This window comes from Elephantulus edwardii, unplaced genomic scaffold (genome assembly GCF_000299155.1).
Source record: "Elephantulus edwardii isolate Elephantulus edwardi_28Jun2011 unplaced genomic scaffold, EleEdw1.0 scaffold00055, whole genome shotgun sequence".
Lineage (NCBI taxonomy): Eukaryota > Metazoa > Chordata > Mammalia > Macroscelidea > Macroscelididae > Elephantulus > Elephantulus edwardii.
Window position 1 is genome coordinate 9,457,837 of NW_006399805.1, and position 14,613 is coordinate 9,472,449.

The following is a 14,613-nucleotide window of genomic DNA, read 5'->3' on the forward strand; positions in this document are numbered from 1 at the left end:
CGCTGTGATCTAGGAAAAACTCAGCCTGAAAAAGTAACTTGAAACTGTTGGATTAGCATGTTCTAGGGTAGCTAGCAAAAGCAGGTTTCTGTTCTCAAGCGCTCGCCTTGGCTGGCTGCAGATAAAAAGGTCATTCCTGAGCGAAATTCCCTACCACATGGGATCAGGCCCTGCGCATGAGCCCGCAGGAGCTACAGACAGTGGAGTCATATTCCCAAGACCATGAAGTGGTACATTGCCTGGATGGGAAGCAAACTCATTATATCAAGATTTTAAACTTAAAAAACAGAAGGGTTAAAAAAAAGTTCCACAAAATAGATAAAACAGAATTGAAAGAAAACCAAGTATAATCTCTAGAATGAAAAATTGAATCTGTGCTTCTTTGCTTGTGGGGTGAAGGTTATGAGGTCCACACTTGTTTCTTTGAGGCCATCTTACTGTTGGTGTCGGGACACGTTTGAATGCATATAGTCCCCGGTTACAGGCTTCTGTTCCGAGGACTCTTCACACATCTGCCCTCTCGTAAGGGCCTCCAGGAGTCTAGTCTGAAGGCTTCCTGTATAGACGAAATCCTCCTCCTCCTCTTTGTAACCTGCTCTGTCTTCCAGTCTAGGTAATATTGAGCTGAACTGTCCTTCATTCTCAGGCTTTATTTTCGTTCATTCCAGCTGTCTTTGACGCTTGTATTAGGATACTAAGCTCCAAGTCCCCTCTGTCAGGATTGGGGTTGTGTGCTGTTGAGTCACACCCAGCCCGTTGCTGACCCTCCAGAGGGTTCTCAGAGGCTGTAAACGGCACAGTAGGAGATTGCTCCTCCTTCCGCTGTGCAGCAGCTGGGGGATTCAAACCATGTGCCTTTGGGACTGTAGCAGCTTCTTACCACCAGACCACCTTTATTACTCTACCCATTTTATATGATTGATTAAATAATTGGGTAGTAAATTCCTTAGCATTCTAATATTGAGTGTTTTAGGATGGTACAGAGAATTGTTTTGGGTTTTACTTTAAAGGGAGCTCTGGGGGCATAGTGGTAAGGAGTTCCACAGCAAACACAGAGGCTGTGCCTTCTGGTGGTTTGGACCCACGAAGGTGGGCCTTCTCCTCCTCTTGGTGCTTTAAAGCCCTGAGCTGGCGGGTCAGCTGAGTCTGATCTTACTCAGCGGCAATGTGTTTGATTTTTTTCCATAAATTCATTTTATGTTTTACAGAATCCAGGAGCTGTATTTGCTGGATTTTTTTTTCTTTTTCTGCTTTTCACATCTCCCCCGCCCAATATCCACTAAGTTGAAAAACTTACAAAAATAATAAAAGGAAATACTTCGATAGAAAATGCAGACAGTGTGCAAAGTCAAAGAAAGTGGAGCTAACTAGAAGTTTCTCTCAGTAAGAGGCGTGTAGTAACATTTCAGTCAGCTCTGTTGTCTCAGAAACGATGCTGGTTCCACTAGTGCCTAAGAGAATGTCCTGTTGAGAAAGCATTTTGGGTTTCATGAGCTTTTCTTGGGGCTTTAGAAATGGGTATTTTGTAACTTTTTCTGAACTCATTTTGTTTTCCAATATGTTGCTGTTCCTGCTAGGAGTGCAGTCCTAAAAAGGATGTGAAGCCCCCTGCCTCGGGGGCCGGCCCTGCCCTGGGCTGCAGTGGACCCGCTGGGGTCTCCACCACCTGTGGCTCGACGGCCGCCCAGGAGACCATCTGTCTGGACGACTCCTTGGATGAGGACTTTTCCTTCCACTCGTCCTCGCTGGAGCTCGTGTCCGAAGCGCTGACTGTTATCAACAATGGGAGCAAGGGACCCCCGGTCAGCTCACGGGTCAGCCTGCCGACCACAAAACCTCGCCCAGGGCTGAGAGAAGAAAAACTAGCGAGTATCATGAGTAAGCTGCCGCTGGCCACGTCCAAAAAGCTCGAGTCCACACAGGGCGCACATTCGTCCAGTCTCATCGCTGGCCACAGAGGGCCAGTACCAAAGAAACCCCAGGACTTAGCCCATACTGGCATCTCTTCAGGCCTTATCGCGGGGTCCTCCATTCAGAACCCTAAAGTCTCCCTGGAACCTTTGCCGGCCAGGCTGCTGCAGCAAGGCCTGCAGAGGTCCAGCCAGATCTCGGCTGCTTCCTCTGCCCAGGCCCACGCCCCCTCCTCGTCCCAAGCCCCAGCCGCCGCCTCTGCTCACTCTCTGGGAACATCGGAGGCTCCAGACGCGTCCTCCTTGACACAGGTCACCAAGGTGCACCAGCACGCCGCTGTCCAGCAGAACTACGTGTCTCCCCTGCAGGCCACCATCAACAAATCCCAGACCAACCCTGTGGTGAAGCTGAGTAGCACCCCCCACCTCTCCTGCCAGACCCCGCTGGTGAAGACGTCGGAGAAACCGCTTGTCTACCGCCTGCCCCTGTCCACACCCTTGTCTGGAAACGGCTCCCAAGGGGCTCACCCCCTGGTCTCTAGGACAGCGCCCAGCACCACTACCTCCACTAACTATCTGGCCAAGGCCATGGTGTCGCAGATCTCCACGCAGGGTTTCAAGTCCCCGTTCTCGATGACTGCGTCCCCCAAACTCGCGGCCTCTCCCAAACCGGCCACGTCTCCGAAACCCTTGCCCTCACCCAAGCCTTCTGCCTCCCCCAAGCCCTCTCTGCCAACCAAGCCTTCGGTAACGACTAAACTGGTTTCCAAGTCCGGCCTGGCCCCCAAGCCCACTGTGTCCCCGAGCTCGTCTAGTCCGAATGCCCTCATCGCCCAGAGTGCTCACTCCAGCAGTGCCGCCCCTGTCCACAAGCAGCCCAGCGGGACGAGCCTCAGCAGACAGCCCCCCACTCTGAACCTGCTGCCCGCCAGCCGCACCTCCGGCCTTCCGTCTGCGAAAAGCCTTCAGGCCTCGGCCAAGCTCACAAACTCCTCGCCTGCCGGCTCTGCGGGAAAGACTAGCTTGAGTGGGGTTGCAGGCACTGTACCCGCCAGCAGAGGCGGCGGCCTGAACGCCAACGGACCCAACAGGACTAGTGTGTCCGGGGGAACAGGAAGTGGAACACAGGGTGCTACTAAACCGTTGTCTGCTCCACACAGACCACCCTCTGCCTCAGGATCTTCGGTGGTAACAGCCAGCGTGCAGGTATGTATGGTCCCTGCGTGCATGAGAGCAGTAAGGTGGTAGAGTCCGTCCTGTGAGTGCAATGGTGGGCTGATTGAGCACAGCTTACAGTGACGGGCTGACTGTAGCTGGCCCTCAGGCCGACCTGGTCTTCACACGGCGGGGTGCTTTTCAACAAAGTGTTTGCTGGGGCATATGTTGTTTTGGCTTGATTTTTCCCCAGTGCGTTTGCACAGGCTCACTTGAATCATTTTCGAGATGTTCAGCTGAAGTTCATGCTTAAAACTGTACTGCTTCTTAGAGTCTTGAAGCCCTCACAGGTTCATGAACACGCGTGGCCTGCTTCCCCGGCCCGGGCTCTTGTGTCCTGCCTACTTCATTTTTTTTTCTCCTCTTGGATCAAATTCATGTGGTCATGTTGGTTTTAACCATCTCATCTTTTCAAATAAAGGGGTTTTTTTTTGTTTGTTTGGGGTTTTTAGGGTTTGCATTGAAGTTGCAATTATATAATGTTCCCTGTCTCGATAGTGTTGGGAGTACCAGTGTTCCTGGTCCTGGATTTTGGAGGCATCCCCCTTCTAGGGGCTCGCCGACTGTCCATTTGTAGGAGCCCTAGGCCTCCAGCTTGCCCACTAGGCCCCCTCAGCCTTGCTCAGGATTTAGGATGGAGAGGTCGTCTCTGCTGTTTTGCTCCGTTTTAGGAATGCGTTTTCTCTGCCTTCATAGCAGTGCCGTTCTGTCTCCTGGAGTGGCAGGTGCCCCGAGCCAGACACGGTAGATCTGGGCTTCAGTGGCACTGGTCATCCCAGGTGCCAGCACTGGCTGTTTTCCCAGTTCCAGAACTCTCATCCAGTCGGTGTTTCTGAGCCACTTCTCTGGCAGTTGGTTTTGTTTTATGCTCTTCACCCCTTCCCAGCTTCCATCGTCGCTGCTGCCTCCCTCAGACCAGTCCCTTCTCCTCCATGCTTTTTATTTCTTTATCCCATTTGTGTTACGTTTTCTCAGATTTTCCTTGCGCATGAGTGATCTGATTATTTCAGATTTTCTGTTTTCCTGGGAAGCAACGCTCTCACTGTAGCCATTTTCAGGAAAAAAGAATAACAGTTACCTCCTCCTCACACCACTGCAGATTGTATTTTGTTGAAACTTGGCCTCTTTCCAAGTATAGTTTCTATATGTGATTCAATTTCCTAACCAACTTTTTTCTCTCGATATACTGTTTGTTATATTCTTTTTTTATTTCTTACATTCTTAAAGATCTTAGAAAACGATCTTTATGGATGTTGAGTTCTGTTGTCTGAGTGAATTCTCTCCCCACACTGCCTGAGGATGGAGTAAGAACATCTGTTGATAAGAACAGATACTAACTACACTTAATCTTAGCCAAAAGGCCGAGAAGCGATAAGAGCATCTGTTGAAAGGATGCTTCCTTTGATGGTTTTACAGTCCATGCTGTCTTCACGTGGACTCAGTCCCTCCAGAAACCAAACCCTCGCTGAAGCTCAGGAGTGACTTAACATGCAAACTTCTGATGTGGTACAAAAGCCAGTTAGTACAGCAAGAAGTGAGTTCCAGGATTAACAGAAATAACAAAAGCAAACTGCCATTAAGGATTTGATACTGAAAATCAAGTGCTCAGGAACATATGTGAGTTAGTCCACCTGTCAGTTTGCATAGGTATTTTTACTGAGACAATGAATTTTTTAAATGAATCTTCATCTTAGTAGAGGAAAGTGTAGGGAGTTCTGGTGGCCTAGTGGCAAGAAGCTGCGCTGCAGTCCTGAAGGCGCATGGTTCGAATCCACCAGATGCTTCGCTGGAGATGGAGGGGCAATTTCCTCTTGTCCCGCTCGGATCTGACTCAGTGGTACGCACATACACACACAAAATAGAAGAATATGTAAGAGTTTATAGCAGAAATAGCGGTTCACTGCCTCACATGCTCTTCCTCACCATAGCACTTTTACCTCTTAGCTTTTTCTTCCTCTGTTTTCAAAAAGGAAGACTGGACTTTAGATCCTCATTGCCTGCTCTCTGCTCATGACAGAGACTTTGCTGTTGGGCTCTGTCCTTCTGACAGGGAAAGCGGCGTGGTTTTTGGCTGAAGCCTTCCTTAGCATTGGAAATGTTGTCTCTTGCATTAGAACACTGTGAGCTGTAGTTTCATTTGCTCTCTTACTAGAGATTTCCAGTTCTCCCTCCTGGTAAATAAGTGTGTTGTATCTTCTGTTTACTTTATATGTGAGGTGACATCTTTCTCCATCCTTTATCGCGTCTAGCATCTTACCAGTTTGATCTCCCCCAGTACATGTTTGTATTTGAGTCATTCTGTTTTCCCAGAACTCAGATACCATGAAATGAGGAATTGGTTCGTCCACATACAAACTCCATGGTGAGTTTTGCGTTTTTGAGAAGTGGCCACCTCTCCTGTCTACTTCCTTACCCTGGAGACTAACAGGCGACCACGTCTTACCTCTGAGTCATAGGTGTTCCTCTCTCCTTGGTTGGCTGCAGGCTGTTCTGTGGGAGAGGATGGACTCCATCCCTCAGGTCAGGTGCAGCACTCTGCGGGCTTTGCCATCAGAGGTCCCTGGTCCTGAGCTTTAGGTGTGCCCAGCGTGCCTTTGGTTTTAACAGCGTTCCTCCTTGACATTGGTGAGCTGCTCTCGGCTGCTAGATCCTTCTGTGTAGCTCCACCACTGGGAGCAGCCTTCTGCACTGAGCTGTGGACGGAATGAGAGGCTGTCCCAGGGGCTCTCGGGTCTGCTCATGTGGAGGGTGGCCACACCACGTGCTGGACGTGCTAACCTTAAATTCCTGATGAATTCCGATTGTCAGCCCTGTCTATCTTCTGTCTCATAGTGTCATCACAGACTCCTCTTTCTTGTCCTTCAAATTCACGGTTTTCTATGATATCGCATTGATTAAGCAAGTGCTGATTGTCTACTATGTGCCAGGTGCTCTTCTAGGGGCGTGGTTCTTGGGGAGCAGCAAGAATGACAGGTGCTGTTGTGACAGTGATTGCTGCCACCATCGAGTAAGCAGTTTGGCAGGGCCCCTCTGAGGCGGTGACATTCCAGTGGGCATGGACCAGCCATGCGCTGACAGGAGAGCTGTGCAAGAAGCTGGACAGCTGGAGCTAATGCGCCCAGATGGAGAAGGGTGTGAGGTTGGGGCTACTGCAGGTGGTGCCGGGGTCTGACCACTCTCAAAGCTTGGGCCCCGGGGTCCAGACCAGGATGCTGGATGCTAGGTTTGTTCTGTGGCAGGGGGGAGCTGCTGGGCATGAGAAGCATTTCTAAAGCTGGCCTATGTGCCAAGAGAAGGGCAGGTGGAAATACTAGAAAAGCCGAACAGGCAGCTTTTGAAAGTAGAACCAGAGAGAGAGAGAGAGAGATTTGCTTCGTTTTCCCTGGGTGTGCAGAGGAGGTGATGTGGGGCAGCTCTCAACCCGGACCACCCCTCCTGTGTGGACTGAAGGATGCTGGGCTGCCCACTGCCAGATGGTCTCTCGCTTCCAGGACAGATAGCGTGACAGTGATCTCGGAGCAAAGTGGCCACTTTTCATTTCGTTTTAGAAACAGGAAAGTTCTTTGGGAGTTTGTTAGTTAAGTACTGCTGCTACTCAGATACTTAATTTTGGAAGTGGCCTCCTGTCTCCATTTGCCCGGGAAGTGGCCTCCTGTCTCCATTTGCCCGGGTGGTGTGGTGTTTTGTGCTGACCTATTAACAGAAAGGTCAGAGGTTTGAATCTGCCCGTTTCTCTCAGGAAGAAAGTTAGGCAGTCTCCTTCTTCAGCCTTGAGAACTCGGTGGGAGTGTGCTGAGTCAGAATTGACTTGGGGTTTGGGTTTTATTTATTACTCTTATTCCTGGTCCCAGAAGCAGCCCTGGCACAGTGGCTCAGCTGTCAGCCTAAAGGTCAGTGCTTGAACCGATGAAGCGTTCCATGGGGAGCAGTGGTGGCCTGCTCCTGTGACGATCACCAGCTTAAGAACATCACATGGGCACTTCGGCTGTGCCCTGCAAGGTTGTTGTGAGTCGGAACTGACTTGATGGCAGGAGGTTCCCCACCCCCGTTTTCTTGGACCCTCAAGAGTTTTAAGAAGTGTTTGCTTGGTCACCAGGATTCCCAGTTCTTCACTAGTGGTCTGGGGTACAGGCTCCATATCGCCCTCCAGAACTGCACTCAAGTGTGATGCAAAGAGCCAGCTCGTTGGTTTTCATTCAGAAGGATGCAGGGTCATCTTTCTTTAGGTTGTTGTAGATGTTATTTCTCCATGACCTGTGTGTCATGGTCGTGCAGGAGAAACAGGGTAATGATAGGCTAATTTGAGCCCAAAATGATGAGCATTTCCTCTTAATGTTGGAGTTGTGTGGGAGGAAAGAAAGAACGGGATGAGAGCTCCTGTATTTCAGCATGTAACATGCCGGGGCATAGAATGCACACGGTGAGCAAAGGAGAAAAACAAGTGGCCTTTTACAAAAACTGTGTCACGTCTGTTGTTTGCATAAAGAAGAGGTGTGAGCTCATCGTAGTCTCCGGATTCTGATACCTCAGGTTAATATGAAGAGGGGGGGACTGAGTTGCTGGTGGAGATGCTGGGTGGGTGTGGGAACCTAGGGGGTGAATGGGAGATAGTGAAGAGGGGGTGGGGAGACCAAAAGAGGGTGGGGAAAGGACCAAGGAACTGGGGTGGAGGCTTAGTGAGGCGGGCTTGGCAGATGGGGACGCTGGTGGAGAAGGTGTGCATTGTAATACAGTTTAGTGTGGATTGCCTCGGACATTAAGAAATGAGTCAGAAAAAAAAAAAAAAGAAATGAGTCAGATGATCAACCTTTTACTAATTAACTTTGTTTACTACTAGTAGAGCAAACTCAATACAGAAAACAGCTGACAAAACCTAATGTTTATTGTTCCTGACTTAAAGAGAACTGACAGTGGCGGGGCTGTGCAGTGGGCACTGTGTGAGGTGGAGAAAAAAGAACTGAGCACATTTTAGTTGCTAAGTGCACATTCTGGAAAGAAATTCACAACGGGAAGCAGTTGTTTACTTCCTGTGTGCAAAGTTGATGAAGGACTTCAGTTAGGTTAGTGGCTAGTAAGGACAAGGACCGTGACACCTCATCCCTTTTAGCGTCTGTCAGGTGTCAGTGTGTTCATGATCGTGGCCTCAGAGCCCAGCCTGTGAAGGGGCACAGTGCTCTCTCCTGGCCAGCCCTCTGCTGTCACTGGATCCTGACTCAGTGACCCTCCATCAGTCCCTGAGGTTGGAAATCTTTACAAGAGCAGACTGTCCTCAGAGCAGCTGATGGATTTGAACCGCTGGCCTTGTGGTTGGCAACCTGATGTGTTATGCACTCCTGCTACTGTCAGAGCTCTTGGTCCCAGAATCGCAGGGGAGGTGGTGGCCTGAATTTGGAGGTCTTTGTGGGAATGGAGGCTCTGGGTCATATGAGAGATAAACACAGATAAGTGAGCTTGTTCACTGGACATGCAGGCACAGCTGCGTGGTTGTACGCCAGCAGGAGAGATGGAGGGAAGGCTGGGGAGTGTGTGTGACAGTGTGGTGGGGCCCTACAGCTCTGCACAGGTGGGGTGCCACGTGAGGCTGATGATGCGGAAGTTCCCCGGGGGTGTGCGATAGGGCCAGGGCGTGGGGAGAGTCTAGAAGCACCTGTGGGGTTGTGGCCCCTCAATGCCTGAGTCTTCAAGGCCACGTGGAAGTGGTAGGGGCTTAGTAACTGGTCAGTGTCTTGATCAGGAGTGGAGTGCAGGTGGAAGCCTGGAGTCAGGACAAGCGCAGGAAGGCCAGGCATGATCTGTGCCCCAGGGGGGCAAAGGGCGGCTGAACCCTTTTCCTCAAAAGGTGGCAGGCAGATTCCTGAAAAGTATCTCCATGTCAGTTGATTTAGGTCAGGCACGTTATTTCTTTTGTATTTTGACCCCTAGTTTCTGTAGTCCAAGGGACCTTGGTGGTGTTTGATAAAACCGTCAGCTATGAACAAAAAGGCTGCAGGTTCAAAGCCTCCAGCTTCTCTGGGAGGAAGGTGTGACAGTCTGCCTGCCTGGAGACCACAGCCTGGGCAGCCCTGCAGGGCCGTTCCGCTGTGTCCTGGGGGCGGCTGTGAGGGTGGCAGCACCTCAGTCCCAGCCCTGTGTCCCCGCGGGCTCGGGGAGCGGTGAGTCGGGGTGCTAGGCACATTGTCTGTCTCCGTTTTGACCCCTGGTTTCTGCAGTCCACAGCAGGAGTGTCATTACTGGCTAATGCCTCACCTCTGACTCTCACGACATCACCTTTGTCTGTAACAAATCAAAATGTGACTCCTTTTGGGATGCTGGGTGGCCTTGTTCCAGTGACCATGCCCTTCCAGTTTCCCTTGGAGCTACTTGGCTTTGGAACGGACACAGCTGGAGTGACCGCCACCTCGGGATCTACCTCAGCCGCTTTCCACCACAACCTGACTCAGAGTAAGTGGGCCCGTGGCGGACGGGGCTCCCGGACTGGGCAGGGGCCGCGGGGCGAGGCCCCCGGAGCCAGCGAGCTCCATAGCTCGCTTAAGAAACGCAGCTGGTTCTGCATCAGCGTCTAGTGAGCCGAGCCCTGGAGGCTGGGAGTTCCTTGATGCTTCTGAACTGCCAATAGGACATTCTCTACCTTAATGGAAGTCAGATACGCTGGTTTGTCTGCTTACTTTAAACATCGTGGCTCTGTGCTTAAAGCTGTCGGCTGCTAAATAGTATGTCGACATTTCATACTTGGCAGCTGCTCTGAGGGTGAAGACATGGCAATCTGCTTCTGAAAGACGGCAGCCTTGGGAGCCCCAGGGGGCAGTTTCCTCTGTCCGGGGGCGCTCTGGGCGGGGTCGGCTCCATGGCGGTGGGTCTGCCTTTCCTCCGAGCGTGTGTGTAAATCGTCAGAGGCTGTGCCTGCTCTTGGTCTGCGAGGGCCCGCTTTTGTGGGGAGGTCGCTGACGAGTCTCTTTCCCCCCAGATTTACTAAAGGGTTTACAGCCGGGAGCTCAGCACGCAGCATCACTCTCCCACTCCCCCCTGCCTGCTCACGTGCAGCAAACATTTCACGGTAAGAGCCCATCTCCCCTCCCCGAGTCCCTTCGTGCAGCCAGGGCCAGACCTCAGGCCTCTGCGGAGAACACAGGGGTGCGCCAGGGGCTGGGGAGACCCCTGAGCCTGACTGAACCCTCGCCGGCAGCAGGTTCCTCTCGAGCGAGCGAGGAGAAGGTGGACCGCAGTCCGAGGCCTCTTGGGACTTGTGCACGTCTGCGCTCTTCCCTGTGGTGTACGTGGTGATAATAGCTTACGCTTCGTAACAGCTTCCTGCGGGCGTGGGGGCCACCTGTGGTTTCTGGGTGAAGGTACAGATCAGGAAGTGGACTCAGAGAGGTCCAGGTCGTCTGTGACAGGAACCCCCTGCCACCATTCTTAAGCAGGATACTCTTCTGCCCCCAAGTAGTAATTCATTCCTGCGGCCCAGCCCACATCCACCGTGTCCTGCGGCCTGCCAGGTCCCCAGAGCCAGCGTTACGTGGTGGCGTGGGAAGCCGGCAGCAGATGCACAAGCCAGGGGCTTTGCCCTGGGTCTGCCAGATCGCTACCATGTGAAACCCCCCTGCTCAAAGGCCACCTTGACTTCTCTGCATTGTCTTCCTGTCCAGCAGCCTCCTTGGAACACGAGAAAGGACACTTGGCTAGTTACATAGGACTTTAGTAAAGCTGTTTTGAGTTTCTCATTCTAAAAGCATTTTTTTTTTGCAATAACACTTAAAAGTTTACTGGATGACAGCACACACAGGAAACGCAATTAGTCGAGGAGCCTACTATCCGTTCCCAAAGGGATCATCCTAAGAATTGAGACCCAAGAGGCGAACCCCGGCAGAGGCCTGGTCCGCCGCCTGCAGCGGGCTGGGGCCCCAGTTATGTGCGAACTCATGCTCTTGCGCAGCAGCTTAACCCCCGGCACCACGGGCAGGCGCGCCGGGGGCTCAAAGGCAGTGCGTCTAAAAGCATTTTAAAGTCTAAGTCGCAGGCATGGCGATCCACCAAGGTTCGCTTCTACAACTGCCACTGTGACCATCACAGTACCACTATGAGCTCATGATCATAAATTAGTGACAGGAGTGTTGTGTTTTGTTTTTTTTTGTTTGTTGTTTTTTTTTTATTTTTATTGTATTATTTTTACGTGTACTGTCAAATCAGATCTGACTGGTACAAGGAGTATTGTTTTGAGGTGTTTTTAATTTTTTTATTTTGTTTGATTTTGGTTTGTTTTTTTTTTAAGCAAAACAAACAGACTTGTGAGACGTTAACAGAATAATGGATTGAAAGCTTCTCGCATGGTCTCTGGTACAGAGTAAGAAGTCAGTAATGCCAGCTTTGTTGCCTGCAGCTGGGCATCTGTAGGGACCACTTGTTCACTCTCTCAGACTGTGCAAGCCATGTGAGGTCCCTGCCAGCTGCTTAACTGACATTTCAGTTTGAAAACCACCATAAGCACATCAGTGAATGAGTGTGGATGGCCTCTAGTAAAACTTTGTTTATAAAACCAGATGACAGTTGAGATTTGGCCCTTGGGCTGTACTTTGCCGAACTTGGTCTAAAGAATCTCACAGTCTGGTTAACATGAGTATTCTGTTACTTCATGAGCTTCCTTGTGCAAAACCCCACCTAAAAACATCTTGCCATGTTAAGAATGAAACCACCTAAGGGTCAGAGCCTTTCTACAAACACAGGAGTATCCCATCTCACTGTGGACAGAAAAGCCAGTTCCTTGGACAGTCTCCCCAAGGTCATTTCAGTAGTAGTTTCTGTGCAACTTGTAAATACCCATCTTGTCTCGTTGATCTACCTTTTCTTTAAAAGAGGCGACTTTGGTCGAGGTGAAGGTGTGGAGTGGGAGTGGGTGTCACCTGAGTGTCCCACACTGACCTCTGTGGTCCCTTCCAGCCCTCCCTTCAAGTGTGTTGGTACTACACAGCTGCTTGCTCCTGTCTGCCTCTGCCTCTGCTATCCCTGTCTCTCCTTTCAAAGTCAGGGCTCCTCCCCTCTTTCTCTCGGGCCTGTGATGTCTGGCTTTGTGTCTGCACTGAGACGGTGGCCTTGTGTGCTGTTGGCTGTTGGCTGTTGGCGTCCGGCTGGCTCTCCGCCCAGTGTGTGTCTCAGCAGCTTAGCTGGGGTGTACAGGGGGATGAGCCTTTTCCTCAGACGGTCACAGTGAGATGGTGTCCTTGGGGGAGCTGACCCTTGAGCACAGCAGGTGAGGGCCGCCCAGGTGGCTCCTGCTGCTGAGGGACCCTTTCGTGTACAAAACGAAATACCATTACAAGAAATCCAATTCCGATTGCAAGGAGTGGAAGTTTGCCTCGTCTTCTAAAGAAATCAGAAGACGGGGTGGGAGCCTTGAAGGTGAGCACCTTCTGGGTCCTTTGTTGTCCTGCCTACTGGGTCTTGGGCCCCTGAAACCAGCTGAACCTCAGTCCTTCACGGAGGGTCCTTCTGGTTGAGTTTTTGCCTTTTTAGTGCTCCCACGTGAAGGATGTTAACCACGAACTTTTCAGCCAGAATAAGCCCGTTGTTTTGCTTTGTTGTGTTTCTCTGACCTGTTTGTCAATAACGTGCCCCCCCAACATCTCTTCTTCCCAGATGGAGGCCAAAGTAAAGGAGACACTAAAGTACCACGGAAATCTCAGTGAGCGCACGGCGGGCCGTGGGGAGGCGGCGCGGGACTGGCCGCTGGACTCCGCCTGAGGGACAGTACTGACGGGTCACAGGGCTGCTGCTTCTGTCCATGTTTACATTCTCTCGTCCCAAGCACTGTGGTGAGGAGGAGAAGAAGGAACGTTACTTGATCAACGCCGGGCGTGGGGGCACGAGCGGCCCTCCAGCAGCCTCACGAGCTCCAGGCGCTTCTGACAAAAGACAGAGTTAACCTGTTAACCGACTGGGACCCCCACACTGGCATTCGCCCGAGGAGGAAGAGGAAGGCTCGGCTGTGGGTGGACACCATTCCTCCCAGGGGTCCGAGCTGGACGATGGCGGGACCCTGCCCTCCTGTGATGAGAGGCAGGATCCTGCAGTTAGGCTGCTCGGTTGGCACAGTGGAGGGTGTGTCTGTCCGAGCAGACTGTGCCGCTGACGTGGCACCAAAATAAAACCGCGTGTCGTTGCCTTTGAGGCAGAGTAACCACGGCCATAGCACCTGAATCTGAGCAGAGTTGAGCCTGCCCCCAGCGTGTCCACTCCTGACCTGGGACGGTGTGTGGAGATGCCTCGGGAAAGTCGGCTAATGCAGGGAGGGACGTGTCACCAAGTCTCCCTGGTCTCCAGCCGGGCGAAGCCTCGGCGCGCCCGTGTGTGGGGTCGGGTCACCCTCCATTCTGAAGCAGGCGCTGAGCTCTGCTCTCCGGCTCGTCTGTGTATCTGGTCGTGTTTCCGTTCTCCAGGTCAGAGTGTGGCTGTGTTCACATGTGTCTCTTGAGTGAGCGCCTCTGCTTCAGGGCTGCTGGCCACCATGGCCCAGGGGGACCCCAGCTCCTCCAGTCTCCTCCAGTTCCCAGCTCTGTTCTTTGAGAAAGTGACCTTCCAGGGGTGTTGCCTCTGCAGTCATTCTGATGGCGTTCTGAAGTGTTGACTCTTTAACGTGGTGTTTTAAAGGGAGGGATTCCATCTAGGTGAAGGAGTTAATTTTTCTAGCAATCACAGTGTATTTGTACACCTGACGTACAGTGTACAAAACTGATTGGGAACAGGTTGAGGTCTTAGCAGCATATTAACATTGGTCTGAAGTGGGCCCAGGTTGAACTCCATTACTCACAGCACAGTTCACGCGGACGGTATGGGAGAAATCGCTCTTTCAGATTTAGCGTTACCATTTTTTACCTCATCAGCATCTACTTGTTTGCTTGCTGTTTAGGCTTCTGAGTGTTTTCAAACTGTACCCGTAAGGACAGTCTAAGCTCTTTATTTGATCCATTTGTAATGACAGATTAAACTTTAAAAAAATAAAACCCAAAACAACCAAACCCCAAAATCAAACAAATCTATTTAGTATCACGTAGCAAGATACATTTTCATTACATGTTACCCTGTACCAAGTTTATTTACAAACAAAAGCCCCAAATAGCCAAGGGAACCGTGGCTGAACCCCGTGGATCTCTTCAGATCTCTGTCTGTACTGTGACTTCAGGGATACACCAGCTTCATGAAGAACTGACAACTGTCGTTCTAGGAACTTGTCACAGTTCAGGGGAAAGATTTTTCAAAGGCATCATTGGTAGAATTTCTTGCCTCTGAGACTAGTTCACCATTAAAACAGAGAATGCTGTGTGCTCCCAGACACCCCAGAGGGATCGAGGCGTGCCGCAGACAGTTGGCTTTCCTCAAGTCTGTTTGATTAACGCTTTGTTTATGCTTTAGTTCTTGATTTAGTCCAGTAGAGACAGCCTCTTGCTTTCTTTAAAATCTAGTTTGTGATGTGTGCGCACACACACAGGCTTTGCTT

The 14,613-nt window shown here is 51.2% G+C and overlaps 1 protein-coding gene across 1 annotated transcript in view; it reads left to right on the top strand.

The window, feature by feature from the left end:
• The window catches only part of UBN2 (ubinuclein 2), a gene marked incomplete at its 5' end in the record, with an annotated part of 65,098 nt that extends 52,293 nt beyond the window's left edge, over positions 1-12,805 (top strand). The window contains 4 exons of the mRNA XM_006887218.1: positions 1,578-3,116; positions 9,335-9,566; positions 10,090-10,179; positions 12,756-12,805. Coding sequence (XP_006887280.1) covers positions 1,578-3,116; positions 9,335-9,566; positions 10,090-10,179; positions 12,756-12,805 — 1,911 coding nt within the window. The remainder of the gene's footprint in view (positions 1-1,577; positions 3,117-9,334; positions 9,567-10,089; positions 10,180-12,755) is intronic.
• Positions 12,806-14,613: the final 1,808 nt, after the last annotated feature.